This window comes from Rhincodon typus, chromosome 33, assembly GCF_021869965.1.
Source record: "Rhincodon typus isolate 14 chromosome 33, sRhiTyp1.1, whole genome shotgun sequence".
Taxonomy (NCBI): domain Eukaryota; kingdom Metazoa; phylum Chordata; class Chondrichthyes; order Orectolobiformes; family Rhincodontidae; genus Rhincodon; species Rhincodon typus.
Window position 1 is genome coordinate 24,770,502 of NC_063364.1, and position 20,009 is coordinate 24,790,510.

At 39.0% G+C, this 20,009-nt stretch overlaps 1 protein-coding gene across 2 annotated transcripts in view; it reads right to left on the reverse strand.

The window, feature by feature from the left end:
* Nucleotides 1–1,363: 1,363 nt before the first annotated feature.
* LOC109919449 (abhydrolase domain containing 2, acylglycerol lipase) overlaps nucleotides 1,364–20,009 on the reverse strand; it is an 84,267-nt gene continuing 65,621 nt past the window's right edge. For both annotated transcript variants that reach the window (XM_048615873.1, XM_048615874.1), the window contains exons 9-11: nucleotides 12,266–12,335; nucleotides 10,755–10,839; nucleotides 1,364–4,702 (exon numbers count right to left, since the gene is read on the reverse strand). In XM_048615873.1, the coding sequence (XP_048471830.1) occupies nucleotides 4,500–4,702; nucleotides 10,755–10,839; nucleotides 12,266–12,335 (358 nt within the window). In that variant the 3' untranslated portion in view covers nucleotides 1,364–4,499. The remainder of the gene's footprint in view (nucleotides 4,703–10,754; nucleotides 10,840–12,265; nucleotides 12,336–20,009) is intronic.

Sequence of the window (20,009 nt, forward strand, 5' to 3'; positions counted from 1 at the left end):
AAGCATATTTATACTAAAATAACAAGGTGTAGAGCTGGATGAACACAACAAGCCAAACAGCATCAGAGGAGCAGGAAAGCTGACGTTTCGGGGTCTAGACCCGAAACGTCAGCTTTCCTGCTCCTCTGATGCTGCTTGGCCTGCTGTGTTCATCCAGCTCTACACCTTGTTATCTCAGATTCTCCAGCATCGGCAGTTCCTACTATCTTTATACTAAAGTGCTGGTTTAATGCTCTCAATTCTTCAAACTACTCAAGATCACTCATGCGTTTTACATATAATTGGGATTTTAGGGACATCTTTACCAAGCTTTTTAAGCACTTGTGATTTTAAAAAGATCGATGTTATAGATCATGGACAAGTATATGTTAGTTCTACAGTCCTGACAACAGACATTATAAAAGAATAAATTAAAACCTTTTCCTTATGCCCTAATCTTCAGCAATGAGTTTCAAAGAATGATCTTGCATTGGCAAGCTAGTCAAAGGCAGGCAAAACTCTACATTTTCACTTTGTATCTGACATTGAGGTTATATGCTAAGCAAAAAAGACGTAAACTCACCAGTCTCCTAATTACAGTTTTTAGCAGGTCTAACGCATTAAAAATAGTAGAGTACACTTACAGACTGCACCTTAGAATTGCAATTCCAAACACAATGCAATGATGAAATGTTGAAACCAATGAGGATATTGCAACTCCAAAAGAAGCTTTTAATGAAACTATTTGTTTCAAATAATTAACTCACAGTATTCCTGTTATAAAGGCCAAACTGCTCGTTTATTAGACTCAAAACCTCACAAAAACCAAAAAAAAGTTATTAAATGACAACTACCAACATCTTGCAGCGTACGTCCATGATCTATTGCAATTCACCCTCCAACATGCAGCGAAAGTGAGAAAAGTCCTATAACAAGATATTCAGCACGCACCTTTTAGTCTGCGTAATAGACTAAAATGTGTTGCAGTGAAATGTTCAAAAACAAAACCACAAAATAACAAAAGGAAAGGCAGCATTTTACTGATGGTTATTTATGCTTCTCAAAAAACCTCATCTAATTGCCCAATTAGAAAAAAACTCAACCAACTGGCCTTGAAAGGATACCTATCCAACATTGTTGATATTAGTCTCAACTAGTCAAGGTGCTAGTAACTTATGCTGTTGGAGCAAATTACTGCAGATTACTGTCATTACATTTACCAAATCACTAATCCTAAAAAGTATACTACATTCGCTAAGAGAATGTCAATGCTTGATGTTCAAGTGCCATTTAATGCACTGCAGTACTGAAATGATTTGCAGCTGAATTGAGCACAAGAAATGCAGTTGAAGTATCTTTACTTAACTAGCAATAAATTATATCCTCTTAATCTTTGTCAAGGAGGCTTGGGAAAAGATCTTGCATAGGTAGTTAGTCAAATGCAAACACATCTAAATGCCATTTTACCTAGCCTAAAATGTGCCAAAATACTGGTTAATTATCTTTAGAGTGCCCAACATAAACCTTAAGTGCTACTCCTATGTACATACCATGTGCAAGAACTAGAAGCTTTTCAAATTACAAGTGCCCTAATAGATACCACAAAGTTCAGATCTTATCCATCATATCCTACCTCTCCAGCATATCATTCAGACGCGAATTCAACTGAATAATGAAACTGCTAAACATGAGATAATGGAGTTATGTTGCCTTTGGTCTTCATTATTGACGGTAGAATTGATGTAATAAGTAAAAATCAGGTGAGGCACCCATAAAAGTTAAGCATCAACAGACCAACGTTACCCCAAGATATTCCAGGGAGTGAGAAGTTTGACTATAGCAGTTTGAAACTGTTTTCCTTCTTTTAAACAGAAATCATCAAGCAATTTCTAAATGGCTTAAAAATGTTGAGAATTGTAACGCTTCCAGAACCACATGATAAGAGCTCATTATTTGCACATCGACACAGTCAGATTTTCAAGCAGGAAAATTCAGATTTTATACATTAATCAAACATCACCCAGATACACAGGCAGATAGATTTCTATCATTCTACCAGGAGCTGGCTGCCTGGATGCCAACTGTATACTATCCATACTGAAGTTTAAGGCACTAATCACCTGATCAGATAAAGTTTCCTATAGGATTAGCCACTTTAACAATAATATTAAAAACTTTTCAGTTGATTAAGTAATTACCAATGCTTTCCCTGCCCTTTACCAAACTCCCTAGGTACAGCAATAGCATTAGCTCACACATCTATACACAGATGTTAGACAGTGTTATACAATCACATATGGCTAACCTGACAGCCTTGAAAAGCAGGGGCGGAGAATCATAACCTAATTTTCAGATCTTAAAGCACAGATTCAAATAAATGATTTTCCTTCTCAAGTTGGAAGCAGCATCACAGCTCCACAGTGGAGCATTATACATAATTTGAACTTAGTCTGCCACAAAGACTGCTGCTGGCGTGGTGATGGTGACTACATACAAATGCACTCAACAGTCTTTAGTTTAGTAACTACTGACTTGACCAAGCTGGGGTTCATTCTACTGGATGCGGCATAAGTTTTATACTTTTGCTATTATAATAAGTACTCAAATTGAATTACCATTAGAACAGTTGACAGAACTTAAAACAATTTTGCAAGTCATTATTACTTAAAAATCTAACTTGGTTTCATAAATCAGTCTACAGAAACTACTAAATTAGGGTTTAACTAGAGAATCTCTGATGTGAGCTAATTTGACTCTCTTACCAATATCATATTTTCCCAGTGTTGAAACTCCAAGACATAACTGGATACTGAACAAAATCTCATACTCATCCACTGTCATTGGCTGACTAAATAGAACACAACTGTTCTTGGAATGGGCAATGAAGAAATGGAACATTGCATAATATTGGCTTCTGAATTTTTGTCTCTCCAAATGATGCTTCCTCAATTTCCAGGCAGCAAATACATTCATATATCCCCAAGTCCATTCCACAAAAATGGGTGCACTGCAAAAAATTATTGGAAAGCGATCGGAAAGTGGAAGGCAATGTTTTATTTCCAATTATCCTCAGAGTCCTGTCACTAACTGAAGCATTTCCTGTTGCTTCCCTAATCAAAATCATTTAACACTGCACAGATCAGGAATAACTTGGGAAACAGTTTTATAGTAGTGAGAAGAAATAAGCTTTAAAAACTGATTAACATTTCAACTAACTTCCTGGCAATTTACACCTCCTTTCAACTGTTTGATTCAAAAATATTAAAAGGCTGTGCATATACAAATTCCACTAGGAGATAGAACAGCCACCAAGCTGACTTAAGAGGATTCACAACTAGCTTTGCACTTGCTGGAATGGCTGAGAATATATCAAGTTCTCAGTGGAATGATCTCTACAAAGGGCAAAACATTTATAACCAGAGTAAATAACATTTTTAAAATGATTTTTAAATAAATGTAGATCTAGACCACCTTCATGCCCATGAGTCAATTGCAGTAGCTTCCATATTTGGAAAAAATGCAAAACTGGTAGAAATACATGGATTTAAATGGAAATTATTTGAGTTTTTTTGCAAAATTATTTCTATAGACATTCTATTGTGTCCGTTTTGAAAGGCTAAAAATAGTGCTGATCAAACACTACAGTATTAAGTACTGAGTCAATGCAAACACTCAGATTTGATACATATTCCAGAGGCAAATTGCACCACAGTTGCAGATCATCCAGCTCAATATTGTTTCCTGGAGTATCGTATGGACGGCTCTTGTGATGCAGTGGTAGCATTTCTACCTTTGAACCAGAAGGCTCAAGTTCAAGTTCCACCTGCTCCTTAAATCTGTCACAACACACCTGAACAGGATGTTTACAATATCTATCTGGAGTACCTACCACACAGCGGCAAACAGAAGTAACAAAATAATGTTGCAAGAGTTCCCCTGCCCACACCCTCCAAGTGAGAGTTCTATATTCAGTTTCTCTAAAATGACAAAAACCAGTGAAAGTCTTCTCTTTGTAAATGTATTTATTAAACTCAAACACTTTGCTGCACTTAGTCTGATCAAATGACCAAAACTGAACCTCTTGGCAGGGCAGAAAAATAAATGCCTTTTGTCATAAGTTAAAAGATATATAATAGAAGGCACAATTCTTTAAACAAATGAGCTCTTGCAAAGACACGTTTAACTTCTAGGAATCCTATATGTGGCTCATTTGCTCCAAACCTACGGATATCAGATATTCCTTGGTAAGAGTAACTCTTGTCCCATGTCTAATCACTGTGCTGTTGTGCAAACACAGTGAGTTATCATTTTGTGTGTGCTCCAAGTTGCTTTTAGTGGAGATAGGCATAGAAAAGGGCCTTACAATCATATTTAAACCTTGGTGATAAAAGAGTTTGATTCTGCTGGTTGAGCTACATTAATAGCAGGGATTAGTTTTAAGGTAGTCAAACCCAGGTCAGGAATGTAACAATGATAAGGGCTAAATGATTAGAGTTTGGCAAATGAGATTTGTGCAAAGGTTAATCACTGTACTCTGAGCAGCTCTGGTCTCCAGCTGCTGTACAATGGGGCTTGTTTTTCTCCCAGTGACAGATGGCATTTGTGTATTCTATAATAAGCTTATCCATCCAAGTTAAAGGTTTTGGGAAGAGTACTGCTCCTTCAAAGAATCCAAGGTGGCCACCATGTAAAGTTAACACAAACATGACGTTTTCTTTTTTCTCTGAAAGAAAAGTAAGAGAAAGTAGTTATAAATTGCAAGCCATTCGCAGAGAACTGAATGCACATCAGTAAACATTAACATCAACTAGTTAAAAGAAATTGCAATCTTGATTCTGTGTTTGTGTATGAAGAATCACTAACTTCATATCAGATTCTTATTGTTTCCTTGATAGTTCAGTTGGTAAGTGAAGTATGTGAACGGATTAGTGAAGGATGGATTCATATTGAAAGATTATTGCAGTTGAATCAATTGGTCTCAGTCTAGGGAAGGGTAAAGCTGCTACAACTGACCTCACTGCCCATCTACTGGGGTTGGGGCGTGGGGGGAAGCGGTGCAAACAGGGTGATGGAAGCAGGAGGCAGAAAAGAGAGGGAGCATGCAAAGGACGAAAGCAAGGGTCAGAGGAGAAGGCATAAAAAAAGGAGAGGATTAGGGGCAAGAAATTAGCTAAAAGTTCATGATCAATATCCACTGATCTAAATGCGTGGATGTCAGACAAGGTCACGATGAAACTTTGTTTTGATATTCACACCACAGTAGTCAGAAGTTGCAATCCGGTTAAAACTCAATTTATACTAATCAAACGAAGCAGGCACTTTGCACAGCTATTTAAGTAATGAGTCTGATTCATCTGAAACTGTGATAATCCACAAAATTAAACGAAACAAAACATTTTTATCCAATTATAAACTTGTTTTAGCTCATGAATACATCCACTTTAGAGAACAAGGATAAAAGGACAAGTCAGTAAGTGCAGTGTATTTTTACAGGAGATGGCGCCATAGCCAAATATTTACCCAGCAGCACCTGCTGTCCAGCTCATTAAACTGCAGCACAGCTTCATAGTCAATTGGCATACTGAGAGTACAAGGTAACCAAACAAACATCAGAGACTTTCAGAACTCTGCACTGCTGAATGGCTTTTTTCACTAAGCAAGCTAGGTTTTCTTGTACATAACAGGAAATCAACAGCTTGACTGATGGAGCTAAGAAGCTTCAATGTCTTTTATGAAATGTTTGCCCCAAAAGGGAGATTTATACTTACATCAAGCAAAAAAATTAAAATCAGTAGATGAAAGATCCAACCAATAAAAAAAAAATTTTCCAACTAACTTTCAACAAGGATGGAAATACGTGTGCTACACATGCCAAAGTGTTTTTACTCACTAGTTTTCTGTAGGCCTACTAATACAGGTCAAATTTATGTTAAGTCTCCAGGTTGGGAAAGTTTAATTTACGGCTCTATAACAATCATTGATGTAAAAAATTGCAATTATGATAAATATTTTTATACATTATAATAACTTCAGAATTATACAGATTGTCTCATTGTCATACTGGGGGAGAAAAACAACAGAGAGACTACACTGTCATCACTAATCTCACATCGAACCATTGGCTAGCAACAGCTTGTCATATTGCCTCACTGTACATCAGACTCTAGACAGTGTTCAGAGAAGTATATATTCATTAATAGTATTGCCTTAACAGAAAAAATGTGTTACAGTTGTTCCTTATGTCACAATTATATTGGCAAGTTTTCAAATCCATAGAACCGTTTCAGTTCTGAAAAGTGGAAGAGTTCATTCATGTATTTGAATTGATCCCAGGCACGTTTTTTGAAAACCTACCCACACAGACAGTGGAGGCATACTCTTATTATGTCAAACATGTGGGATAGCATGACTCTCCTTTAGGTATATTTACAGTTCTCTCATGATAGGTTTCAAAGTTCTGATTTTGTTACAATCCACTGCGCTAAAATAGAAACTCCAGCGTAACTAATCTTAGAATAAATTCTAAACATTGAGGTTAACCTCTCATTGAGAATATTTTAAACTCAAAAGATTGCATTATTGGACAAGACGTGCTAATAAGGACCACCTGTAAAAGGCATCTCAGAAGTTTGAGCAAAAGGTGAAACTAGCCGTTTCTCAGTGCTATGCAGTAATAAGGAGTTGTGTACATCACTAACAAGTTGTTGTCGTGAAGACAAGATGTTCTGCCCTTTACACAACTGATGAGATTAATGTGGTTTATGAATCTCAGTGCCAGTGAGAGGCTAGGTAATCAGGTTGCATGCCCCAAAGGCTGATAGATCATATTAAACAGCAGATTCCTTTGGCTGTTTGCAACAAGCAAGTTACTGGCCATACCCAAACAGTCCAAGTTTGCAAATCCCACAACAATGTCCAACATTAAATATGATTTTGCAATTGGACAGTTGCTGCAGAATCTAGACTGTGGAAAGAATATGATTACAATACAACTTACAGTTGCCAGTTGGGCTCACGGTGTGGTGCACTTGTATGTACTGGAAGCTATGCATACTAAACACATAGTGCCCTATTCTTTGCAGACAGAAACCATAAATGTTAGTTTTCCCTTAAACTGGTATTCTTGTGAACAACCCTGATGATAGTAAGATGAAATGCTTTGCTTTCTTTCAGTGATAGTTAAGCTTTGTATGATCAAGTGACTATTTGTATATCTATCACCGCACAGTCTAAATCGTTTTTGTCCATAATCTTTGCACATTTAAGTTTTACTTGTAATAAACCCTTTATTCTTTGTTCACTAAAGAAATATGGCTGACTTAAAACCTATTTAACTGGACATATTATCACTGATTAAATTTCAAATTTGTTATCAGTGGAGAAATGGCAATACTGTATACAGGAACTGATGCACCCCTCCAACCTCTGTCATAACCTCTTATCTTTGTATGTTTAGGAGAACACAAGTGTCCATAGGTAGTCTAACATTTAATCCTTTAAAACCAACATCATTCAGGTGAGTTTGTTCCAAGACCAATCAGCATATCAATCTAAAACAAAAACAAACAAATTGCTGGAGAAACTCAACAGGCCTGGTGGCATCTATGCAGAGAAAGCAGACAACGTTTTGTGTCCAATGACCCTTCTTCAGAACGGACTGTACCTAGTTAAAGGTTGGTATGTATGTTGAAATTTGGTGCCCAAAGTTAAATGCAGTACTCCACGTGCAAGCTGAACAAGTTTGAGTTGCTTCAGTGCATCTTGTGGTTGGTAAACACTACTGTCATTGCTTGTCAGTGGTGGAGGAAGTGAATGCGGAGATATTAGATGAGGTAGCAAACAAATGGGTTAATGGCAAGCTTTCAATGTTGTTGGAACTGCACTCATCCAGGCAAGTGAAGGGTACTCCTCACTTGTGCCTTGCAGTTAGTGGACTGGCTTTGAGTTGTCAGGAGAGAAGTTGCTGACTGGAGAATTCCCACCCTCTGCTCTATAGCCACAGCATTTGTATGATTGGTTCAGTTCAGTTTTTGGTCCATGCTAACCTCTATGATTTTGATAGTGGGGGATTTAGTGATGGCAATACCATTGAATGCTAATCGTTAAAGGTAGCTATTGCCTGCATGGTACAAATGTCACTTACCACTTGGCAGTCCAAGTCCAAATGTTGTCCTTTTCTTCTGCATTTGGACATTGATTGCTTCGGTGTTGGACATTGTGAGATTGTCAGCAAATGACCCCACCTCTGATATTTTGATGGAGGTAAGGCTATCAATAAAACATGTTCTTCATAGCTTTGTCTCTCATTACTGTGAAATGAGCCTTTTTCTCAGATCCAAACTTTACACTCTTCCACTATGAATTCAAATACGATAACTTTGCCTGCTCAGTTAGTCTTTCTACCTTAAGCAATATGTCACAGCCCTGCACCTTGTTGTCTCGGATTCACCAGCATCTGCAGTTCCTACTATCTCTGTCACAGGGTAATGGTTTGTTATTTAGATGGGAGGAGGGAGTTACCTGAAAGTTTGGATATATATCTCTAGCCCTCCACCAAATTTATGAATATGTATTGTGAAAAATCAAGGCCCTAATACTAATCCCAAAGAGACCATTTGTCACATTCTGCCAAAGAAACTTCCCTTTATCTCAGTTTGTCAACTATCTCTTCGCTTGTGTCAGAAAGTTACCTTGAATTCTTTGCCTTAGCAATTTTTGACAACAATCTTTTGTACAAAACTTCTGCAAATTCTGTCTGCAAGTCCATACGTACAACCTCCATCAATTGCAACAAAAAACTAAACTAAATTGGTCAGACATTGAGCCTACAGAAGTCTACGTTTATTCCTTCATCAGTTGAAACCTGACCAAGTAGTCAGTTATATTGTCTATGATGATAGATTCCACTTACTTTAACAGGCATGTTTTTAGTTTACTGGTCAGTCTTTTGCTTCCTTAAATATTGGAGTGACATTTGCAATTTTTTTTAAACTGACGAGGCACAATTTAGGGTTAAAGCAGCTGCAATTTCCTCATCGTATTATTTTAACACTTTTCAGTGCTCACTTTTCTGCTTTCCTCCCAAATCCCATCTGAAACAACTCTAATATAAAACTAACAACACACAACTATTTTACATCCATGCTAAATCAACAGTCAGACCCCCAGAGTGAGGTCATGATCTCACTCCTGAAAGTATCTGCAGTTCATTCAGGTTCAATTAAGTATAATCTTCACTTCATAATCTTGAGTGTTTTTTTTATTTCATTGCTTCATGAACACAGACACTTCCATCTGTGCTCTGAAAATACTTGAAATTGATTGGCCACAAGCAGAGCTCTGCTGGTTGCTAATGTGTGATTCACAGCTCAGTGTAATTCAGGCTTTGTTAGCTGCATAGCACACTGTGCAGCCATCAGCTTCAGACTTTTTGTCTAATCTGTTGTAACCATAGTAAAAACAGACACTCAACCAATGACTAAGAATTGAACAAATTCATCCCATCTGTGCACAGAAAGATTTCATGGCTGCCAAGCTTCTCTGGTATTCAAGAGTACACACCTAATCAATTTTAACCGCAGTCCAGAGTTCAGAGGTACACACCATGCCGATCTTGCAGTTCAATCTGTGAAAGTTGCGCAAGAAACTTTCCCATAAAGTACTTCTGTATCAAACAAGATTTTAAAATGCTAAAAAAAAAGTAGTTTACTGCATATATCACTCCTTCCTGCCAGTGCCTTGTATCTCAAATCATGTTCCATATCAAGTCATCCATTGCCTTGCTACAGTCTCCTAGCTGACCCTGGTCACAGACTGAATTTAGTGAGATTGACCAAGACTGGCTGCTTAAAAGTTCTGCTTGATGTCTGATTTATAGGACACTACTCAAACTATGCAGGTTAATTTTCTGCTCAGTTGCATTCCTTTCAGGCATGTTTCACTGGCAGAATTCAACACAGATGCAAAACGTAAATGATGCTGGGTTCAAAAAATGGAACAGTGAAACACAAATGCAGGTTTCAGAATGGCACAACAATCTTTAGTTTTATCAAGCAAAAGCTGTGAGCAATGGACAGGTTACAGGGACAGGTATGTAATGTTAGAGTTAGGTCAAGTGTGAATATGCCATGTGTTGATAAACTGCTTTTACATTGCACAGCACAACAGGCTCCCAGTTCAAAGCTCTTGCACAGTTGGTAGCAACATAGAATACAAACTTGTCAGATTCCAGGAGCTGGACTGTGCACTTTTGAATAAAATGAAAGCAACTAAGTCTAAGTCAATTTTAAAACTGTAAACAATTATTGTTTTCTTCTAATCCTCAAAACATGGCTGAATTTTAAAATATCGTAAATTGAATCTGAATCAAAGACAGTACTGAAATATTTGGCACTAATGTTTAAACTGTGTAATGCTAATTGATTGACCCAAGATCAACTGTCAAGCATTTCCAGTTTGTTAGATAGAAAGTATTTACATAATAAAAGGTAAAATTGCCACAGCCTTACTAGACCATAGAGTTGCTCTCTATTAAGAGTCTACTGGTGGTGGTGTTAACTGAAGGTCACCATGCCTCAGGGGAGGGAAAGGCTGAGAAGAAGGACAGTCCTTCATGGCAACCTAGCTGTTATGGGAATTGAACAGCATCAGTCTGCATCACAAACAAACAAGCCATCCAGCCAACTAAGCTAACTGACTTCCTAACAAGCATTAAAAATGGAGGAGTAGTTTGCTGTTCGTTTCTAACATATAAAAAGTAGAATTACTAAACTCACCTGCAAGTGAACGGGGGATGGTCAACAAGCTTTCATGCACTAGGGGATCATCAGAAGCATTCACTAGTAGAAGAGGAACCTGGATCTGTATCAGCAGGTAAAATAGTCATTATATTACAAACAGATGCCATATACTGACAGAAAAGACAAGCCTTTCAAATACTCTAATTCCAAATGTTTACTTGCGCAAAGAAACTGCATTATCTTGACTAGTTTGCTTGCATCTTACTCCCAGTATTCTTACTATACAAATATTTGCCATGGGTATTTCAGAAATGCTTAATAGCAGGTCTGATGTTTTATGAAATTCACTATAAAACTTCTCTTCTTTCTTCTCTAGTCTACCAATCCCAACCCAAAAAATATGAATTTTAGCAAAGCCAAATGGCAAATACATAAGAATGTTTCTACTTTATGTCATTAACTGTGGAAAACATCCAGAATGCTCAGTGTTCTTTGGATAAATTGGGGTTGTCCTAACGTACATGCTGTGCATAGTACTAGAGGTTACAAACCCGCATAGATAGGAATTGTTTGACAGGGAACAAATGCAACACTTTAAAGTGAACTGGCCTGTATAATATTTCCCTCTGTTTATAGACAGAAATACGCCAAGTAATCCCAGCACTAATGTGTTGTGTTTGAGAACAGCACAAAAAAATCCTATAACTATTTTAAATGCCTGATAGAGAATTCATGACCTTCCACCGTTAATACAAAGTGTAGATGCTTAAAATGAAACTACTGAAATCAACACCAACTTTTACAAACAAGAACATGCATCAAACTAATGTAGCTATCAACAAAGTTAAGTGATACTACTCGTGGATTAACCTGGATATATTTTGTAAAAAGCAAGACAAAAATAATCGAGACTTGGGTGAACACAGTCTCTTCCCAAGCAGCCACAGTAGAAATTTTCACTGGAAATTATACAGCACGGAGTACTTCATCCTGCTGGAGGATATAAATCTCAAGTGCAAAAATGTGCTGGACAGGGACAGATTTGCTTGGATTACTATGTGAAGCTAGGGAAGGTCTTAATAGCCTTTCTTGCTATGCATCTCAAAATATAGACTGGATTTTCAATTTTATTTCTTAAAACACCAGACATTTCAACAGGGGAGGTGAACAATAAATAAAAACACAGGTGAGAAAACTGAAAAAAAATCTCCACATCTATAATGCAACACACACCCCCTTGGTGCTCATTAAGCTTTGTTGTCATGGCAATAAGAAGCCCCTTTTGATTCCATTAATTTGCATTCTATCACAATACAGTTCAATAACAATTTATATTTACCAACAAAAATAATAAGTACTAGTGGAAAAAGATATCAAAACTTCGGGGACCAGCATTCCAGGAACGTCAATTGACCACATACCATGTCATTTGTAGTGATGCCTGCTTTTTATAGTCTTTTAAAACTGGATAAAGTTATTACAAAACCACATTGCAGTAATTTGCAAAGAAATGGATTACAATTTAAACCTGAATGAAGCTGACTTACATTGTGAAGATAGTGCATACAACTTTCTTTCTCATAATATTCTTTCAGTGTGTGATACCCATGGAACTTTCTGAAAAAGACAGATATAGATACAACTGTAGATCCAAAATGCATTAGAGACAAGCTCAAAGGAAAGTGTTTTGAACAAAGACTGAAGTTAACTACTCACACTACAGTCAAAATATGCATATAGTATAATTATATTGAAAATACGATATCAAAACATTGAATTACCAAAGCATCTCAAATTAACACTTTTTTCATGGTCACAATCTATGCATTTTCTAGAATAAAAGTTAAGAGGTGATCAAGGAAATGTATTAAAATTATGAAAGCAGATTTTATTACAAAATCTTATTTGTACAAACTAATGAACTATTAGAGATATAAATTTAAGATTATTACAAGCAGCATGCAAGTGGCGGGTTAGAAACACTTAAAACCATAAGAAACAGGAACAGAAGTAGGCCATTTGGCTCCTTGAACCTGCTTAGACATTCAATAGGATCCAACACTCATGCCCATTTTTCTGCCCTTTCCCTGTTATCTTTGATTCCCTACTGATCAAGAATCTATACATCTCAACCTTAAATACACACAAGAACCCTACCACCATGGTTCTCTGTGGCAAGGAGCTCCGAAGAGTCACAACCCTCAGAAGAAACTCCTTCTCAACTCAATCTTAAATTGATGCCCCTTTATTCTGCCATCTGGTCCTAGAGTCTGAGGGGAAACATCCTCTCAGCTTTTACTGTGTCAAGCCCCTTAAGAATCCTATACACTTCAAAGAGATCACTTCTCATTCTTCTAAACTCCAGTGAGTACAGTCCCAACCTGTTCAGCGATTGCTCATAAGACAATCTCTCCATATCAGAGATCATCCTAGTGAACCTTTTCTGAACTGTCTCAAATGAAAAGAGATTTCTAAAATAAGGGGACCCAAATGGCTCACAGTACTCCAGATGTGGTCTCACCAGCATCTTGTACAGTTGCACTAAGTTTGTCCAACTCATACTCCAACCTCTTTGAGATAAGGTCCAACATTTCATTAAGCTTTCCTGGTTAAGTGCAGCACCTAACTTCGTGTTTCATGCACAAGTACACACGGGCCCTTTCGTGTTGCAGCTTTCGGCAGTTTTTCTCCATTTAAATCATCTTTTGTTGTCCCTACCAAAATAATCCAATATTTGTACTTTCCCACATTATACTCCATTTGCCATCTTTTTGCTGACTTACTTTACTTATCAATATCTCTCTGAAAACTGTATCCTTCTCACAACCTGCCTTTCCACCTGTTTTAGCATTGTCTGTAAATCAAGCTGCAGTAGATTCAGTTCCTTCCTCCTAATTATTATTATATATTGTTAACAGTTGCAGTCCCAGCATTGATCCCTTGGAAATCCACAGATCACAGGTTGCCAACTTGAAAAAGAATCCCTTAGCCGCACAGTTTCTTGTCCACAAACAAATGATTTATCTGTGTCAATATATTACCTCCAACACCATGGGCTCTTATGACTTAACCTTTTAGGGGGTACCTTGTTGAATGCCTTCTGGAAATCTAAATACAACACATCTGCTGGTTCCCCTCTGACTCTGGTTGAGACTTCCTTGAAAAGGGCTAACAAATTAGTCAGACATGATTTCCCTTTCATTAGATTATGATTTTCTAAATGTTCTGCAATTATTTTCTTAATAATTGATTCCAATACTATCCCAACAACAGATGCTAGGCTATTTGGCTGATAGACAGTAAAGTAAAAACAAGGTAACTTTTTAAATAGGGTGTCACATTAGCAGTTTTCCGATCCTCTGGTACTTCTGGTCTGGGAAGAGTGGCCTACATCGAACATCAGCCTGGACCAAGGTCAGTCTGAGCAGTAACATTAGCACCAACAGGGTGAAGGAGAATGAACCTGGGCGCACAGCAGCGACATGGAGCTGAATCTCGGGGTGAAACTCAGGAGGTGACAACACCAATCAAATATTGGCTTTGGCTTTGCTGCTTAGGAACCAGGTTTGCAGACCGAGAGAATAGTGTCTAGAGAGAGATAAAGTACTTATCATAAGACATAGGAGCAGAAATTCGGCCATTCAGCCCAATGAATCTGCTCTGTCATTCAAACATGGCTGATCCGTTTCTCAACTCCGTTCTCCCACAACCCTTGATCCCCTTGACAATTAAGAACCTATCTCCATCTTAAATATACTCGATGACCTGGGTTCCACAGCCTTCTGTGGCAGTGAATTCCACAGATTCAACATACTCTGGCTGAAGACTTTTCTCCTTATCTCCATTCTAAAAAAGGTCTTCTGTTTAAGGCTGCGCCCTCGGGTCCTAGTCACTACCACCGATAGAAATATCTTTCCAACATCCACTCTGTCCACGCCATTCAGTATTCTAAGTTTCAATTAGATCCCCCTCAATCTTCTAAACTCCATTCAGTATAGACCTAGAGTCCTCAAACATTCCTCAGATTAAGCTTTTCATTCCTGGGACCACTCTCGAACTTCCTCCGAACCTGCTCCAGGGCCAGTACATCTTTCCTGAGATATGGGGCCCAAAACTGCGTACAATACCCCAAATGTGGCCTGACCAGAGCCTTATAGAGCCTCAGAAGTACATCCCTGCTTTTATATTCAAGTCCTCCCAAAATAAATGCCAACATTGCATGTGCCTTCCTGACTACTGATTCAATCTGCAAGTTTACCTTGAGAGAATCCTGGACTAGAACTCCCATGTCTCTTTGCACTTCATACTTCTGAATTTTCTCACCATTTAGAAAATAGTCCACACCTCTATTCTTCTTACCAAAGTGCATTTCCTCACACTTTCCCATGTTGTACTCCAACTGCCACTTGTTTGCCCACTCTCCTAACCTGTCCAAATCCTTCTGCAGCCTCTCTGCATTCTCAATATTACCTATCCCTCTACCTATATTTGTATCGTTTTGTCCTAGGAATAAAGAGCAGGAGCAAGAGATGAATTTGATGAGTGGGTACTGTTGTGTAATCAGTTCCTTTGAAATAGGAGACAGTGGCCCCATGGAATGCTTCTCCTGCAGTATGTGGGAAATCAGGGACACTTTTTAAGTGTCTGTGGTGACCACATACCCAGAAAGTGTGTTTCGCTGCAGTTCCTGATTTGCCAAGAGCACCTGGAGATACGGGTGGACTGACTATGGAGCAACCACGAGGCCGAAAATGTCACGGATAGCACGGTTAGCGAGCTGGTCACACAACCGGTATGGGCTACACATATAGAGAAGAGTTAGATGACCACTAGGAAGAGGAGTAAGCGTGGACAGACAGTGCAAGAGTCCCCTGTGACCATTATCCTCTCCAACATTTTGGAGGGATGGCCTCTCAGGGGAAAGCAGTAACAGATAGATCAGTGGCACCATGAAGGGTCAAAGATTAGGCAGGCAATAGTGATAGGGGACTTGATGGTCACAGGCACAGAGACATTTTGTGGCTGCAAGTGAGGCTCCAGGATGGCATGTTGCCTTCCTGGTGCCAAAATCAAGCATGTCTCCACAGGCAAATGACATTCTCAAGTGGGAGGGTGAGCAGCCAGAGTTTGTGGTCCATATTGATGCTAATGACACAAGCAGAGAGAGAGAGTGCGATTTGTTCTGTAGTGATTGTAACGAGGTAAGCCAGGTGGATAGCAACAAGTTGTTCCCTGATTGGGCCAGATTAACAGCCCCAGTCAGGAGGCCCTAGCTGATACATAACAACAGACATCCTGACACTCTGGGAATTGACTGAGGCCATACCAGAGTCAAGGACTTGCCATGTATAAATAAAAGGATGACCTGGTGATGGGATACTAGCCTTTGTGGAGTTATTTCAAGGTCTGCAAAGAAAGTTAGGTAGGAAGTTGAAAAGCAGCACCTCTCGGATTGTAATCTCAGGATTAATTCCTGTACCAAGTGCCAATGAGGCTAGGAATACAAAGATAATACAGTTAAATACGTGACTAAAGAGCTGAAGGAGGAGGGAGGGCTTCAGGTATGTGCACCATTGGGATGTCTTCTGGGGCAGCTGGGACCTGTACAAGGAGGACAGGTTGCACCTAGAGGGGCACCAATATCCTCCCATTCAGGAGGGTTTAAACTAGTGTGGCAGGGTGTGGGAACCAGAGCAGTAGGTCAGCAAATAAAATGGCCAAAGTGTCAGAGATTAAGACCAGTAAGATTCAGAGGAAGAACAGACAGGGAGAGGTTAGTGAACATGGAGGACTGGCAGTCCAAGGTATATTTGTTTTAAGGTGAGGAGCATGACAGGTAAGGCAGATAAACTTACAGCTTGGATTAATACATATACCTGGTGATGTTGTAGCTATCACAGAAACTTAGCTATGAGAAGGACAAGACTGCTATCTTTAGGTTTTGGGATTTGGATGCTTCAGATGAGATAGAGAGGGATGTAAAAGAGGTGGGGTAATGCATTACTGGTAAGGCAGAGAGTGTCACAGCTATACTGTGGGAGGACACCTTTAGGGTTTGTCCAGAAAAGCCACATTGGTGGAACTCAGAATAACAAAGTGCAAACACTATCATGGGGTAATGCTTTAGGCCTCCCAACCGCCAGCGGGTGAAGGAGGAACAGATATGTGGGCAGATTATGGAAAACAAAAACAACAGGGTTCTTGTGGTAGGAATTTTAACTTCCCTTGTATTAACTGGGGCTCACTTTAGTACCAGGGATTTTAATGGGGAGGAATTTGTTAAGTGCGTCCAGGATAGTTTTTTTTTTGAATCAATATGTAAATAGTCCAAATATGGAAGGGCCATACTCAACCTCGTATTCGGGGAATTAGCCTGGCCACGTGATTGAAGTTTCAGTGGGGGAGTATTTCGGGGACAGTGGCCATAATTATACAAGTTTTAAGTTACTTATAGATAAGGATAGGAGCAGTCCTCAGTTGAAAGTACTAGACTGGGAGAAGGCTAATTACCACAATATCGGGCAGGAACTGGGGAATATAGATTTGCGGTGGCCATTTGAAGGTAAATTCACATCTGGCATGTGGGAATCTTTTAAAACACCAGTTGATTCGAGATCAGAACCAGCATGTTCCTCTGAAAACAAAGGATAAGGGTGGCAAGATTCAGGAATCATGGCTGACGACATATTGAGAACTAAGTGAAAAAGAAAAAAAAGGAGCCATATGTAAAGTTTAAGGATCTGAAGACAGACAAAGCCCTTGAAGAATACAAAAACAGAAAAAAAACTCAAAACAAGGAATTAGAGCTAAAAGGGGCCATGAAATGTCTTTGGCAAACAGGATTAAGGAAAATTCCTAGGTACTTCATACATATAAGCACCAAGAAGGTAGCTATGGAAAGGATAGGTCCACTCGAGGACAAAGGAGGGAATTTATGCTTGCAGTTGGAGAACACGGGTGAGGTCCTTAACGAATACTTTACACTGGTATTAACAAAGGAGAGGGATGTGGTGGATGGTGAGTCTCAGACGGGCCATGTTAATACTCTGGGGCATGTCAATATAAAAAAGGCGGTAGTGTTGGTTGTTTGGTAAAGCATTAAAAGGTAGATAAGTCCCTGGCACCTGATGGGATCTATCAGTGAATGCTGAGGGAGCAGGTGAGGAAATTGCTGGGGCCTTGTACAAATTCTTTGTAAAATTGTTAGTCACAGGAGAGGTCCCAGAAGACTGGAGAACAGCCAACCTTGTTCTTTTAAGAATGGCAACAGGAATAGTCTGAGAAATTACAGGCCGGTGAGATTTATATGTCATTGGTAAGGAAATTATTGGAAATGATTCTTAGGGATAGGATTGACTCCCATGTGGAAAAATATGGACTTAGTGGTGATAAACAGCATGGCTTTGTGCAGGGCAGGTCATGTCTCAAACTTGACTGGGTTGTATGAGGAAGTAGGTTCCTCAAGGCAGGCTGATACAAAAGGTGAAGTCACATGGGATCTGCTATGCACTGGTAAGATGTATACAGAACTGGCTGAGTCATAGACAGATAGTAGCTGGGGAAAGGGGTTTCTCTGACTGGATATCTGTGATCAGTGGTGTTCATTGAATCAGAATCACCACAGTGCAAGAAGAGGCCATTTGGCTCACTGAGTCTGCACAAACCCTCCTAACAGCATCCCACCCCAACCCTGTAACCCTGCAACTTTTTTCTGCATGACCAATCCACCTAACTCTCACATCTGTGGAAGGAAACCTATGCAGACACAGGGAAAATATGCAAACTCCACACAGACAATTACCTTAGGCTGGAATCAGTGCCAACCACTTTGATCCCTGTCAAACAGGGCAGCAATGTTGGGACCCATTTGTAATATAATGTAGCAGGTCTGACTACTAAGTTGTGGATGACACAAAGATTGGAGGAGCTGTCAATAGTGAAGGATGACATAGATAGGCTGGAGACACAGGCAGAGAAATGGCAGATGGAGTTCAATTCAGGCAAATGCGAAGTCCTGCATTTTGAAACATCTAATGCATGTAGCATTGACAGAGAATCTAGGCGTACCGTTCCCTGAAAGTGGCAACCCAAGTGGATAAGGTGGTCATGAAGGCATATGGCATGCTTGCCTTCATCACTCGTGGCAGAGTGTATAAAAATCAGTAAGTCATGTTGTTATAGCTGCAGAGCTTTAGTTAGACCATATTTTGAAACATTATGTACAGTTCTGGTTGCTGCACTACCAGAAGGACATGGATGCTTTGACTAGCATACAGAAACCATTTACCAGGAAAAAGGCCAGGTTTGCAGGGTATTAGCCATGAAGAGAGATTGGACAAACATGGTTTGGTTTCAATTAAACAAAAGGAGGAGGGGCAACCAGATAAAAGTTTACAAAATAACGAGAGGCATGGATAGAATGGCCAGACAGAGTCTTTTGCCCCAGGGCAGAAATATCAATTACTGGGGGATATAGGTTTAAGGCTAAAAAGGGTAAGTTTAAAGAAGGCAATGAGAAGCAAATTTTGTTTTAAACAGAGTGGTAAGTGCCTGGAATGTGCTGATGGAGACAGATAGGATCACAACATTTAAGAGGGATCTTGACATGTAAATGAATAGGTAGAAAATAGAGGGCTATGGACTGTGTACAGGCAGAAAGCTTTTAGTTTAGCAAGGCATCATATGTCGGCACAGTCTTGTTGGGCTGAAAGGTCTGTTCCTGTGCTGTACTGTTCTTTGTTTTCAGAATTCAACTTGGAAATCCAACTTAAATTCTTGGAAAATTACAACCAATGCTTCCTGTAGCTGCCCCTTTTAGGATCCTAGGATGCATGCCATCAGGGCCAGGGACATATCTGCCTTTTGCTCCATTAGTTTGTGTGATATTACTTCTTTAGTGGTGGTTATAGTACCCAATTCTTCCCCTATATTTATTAGTATTAAGGGAATGTTTGAAGTATCTTCCACTGTAAAGACTGGTGTACAACATCTGTTTAACTTCTCTGCTATTTCCTTGTTTCCTAGCATCATTTTTTAAGGGGACTATGATCATTTGGACCTATCTCTTCCTTTTTATATATTTAAGGAAGCTCTTATTGTCAGTTTTTATATTTCTTTTATTTTGCCTTGTAGTTTGTTTTATGTCTTTATCATTATTTTAGTCCTCATTTGTTGGATTCTGAATTTCTCCTGAAGTATGGGATAATCAGTAACTTTGGCTTCCTTGTATGCTTTTTCTTTCAACTTAACACTTTTGTTGACTTCCTTGGTTAGCCATGGTTAATTTATTCG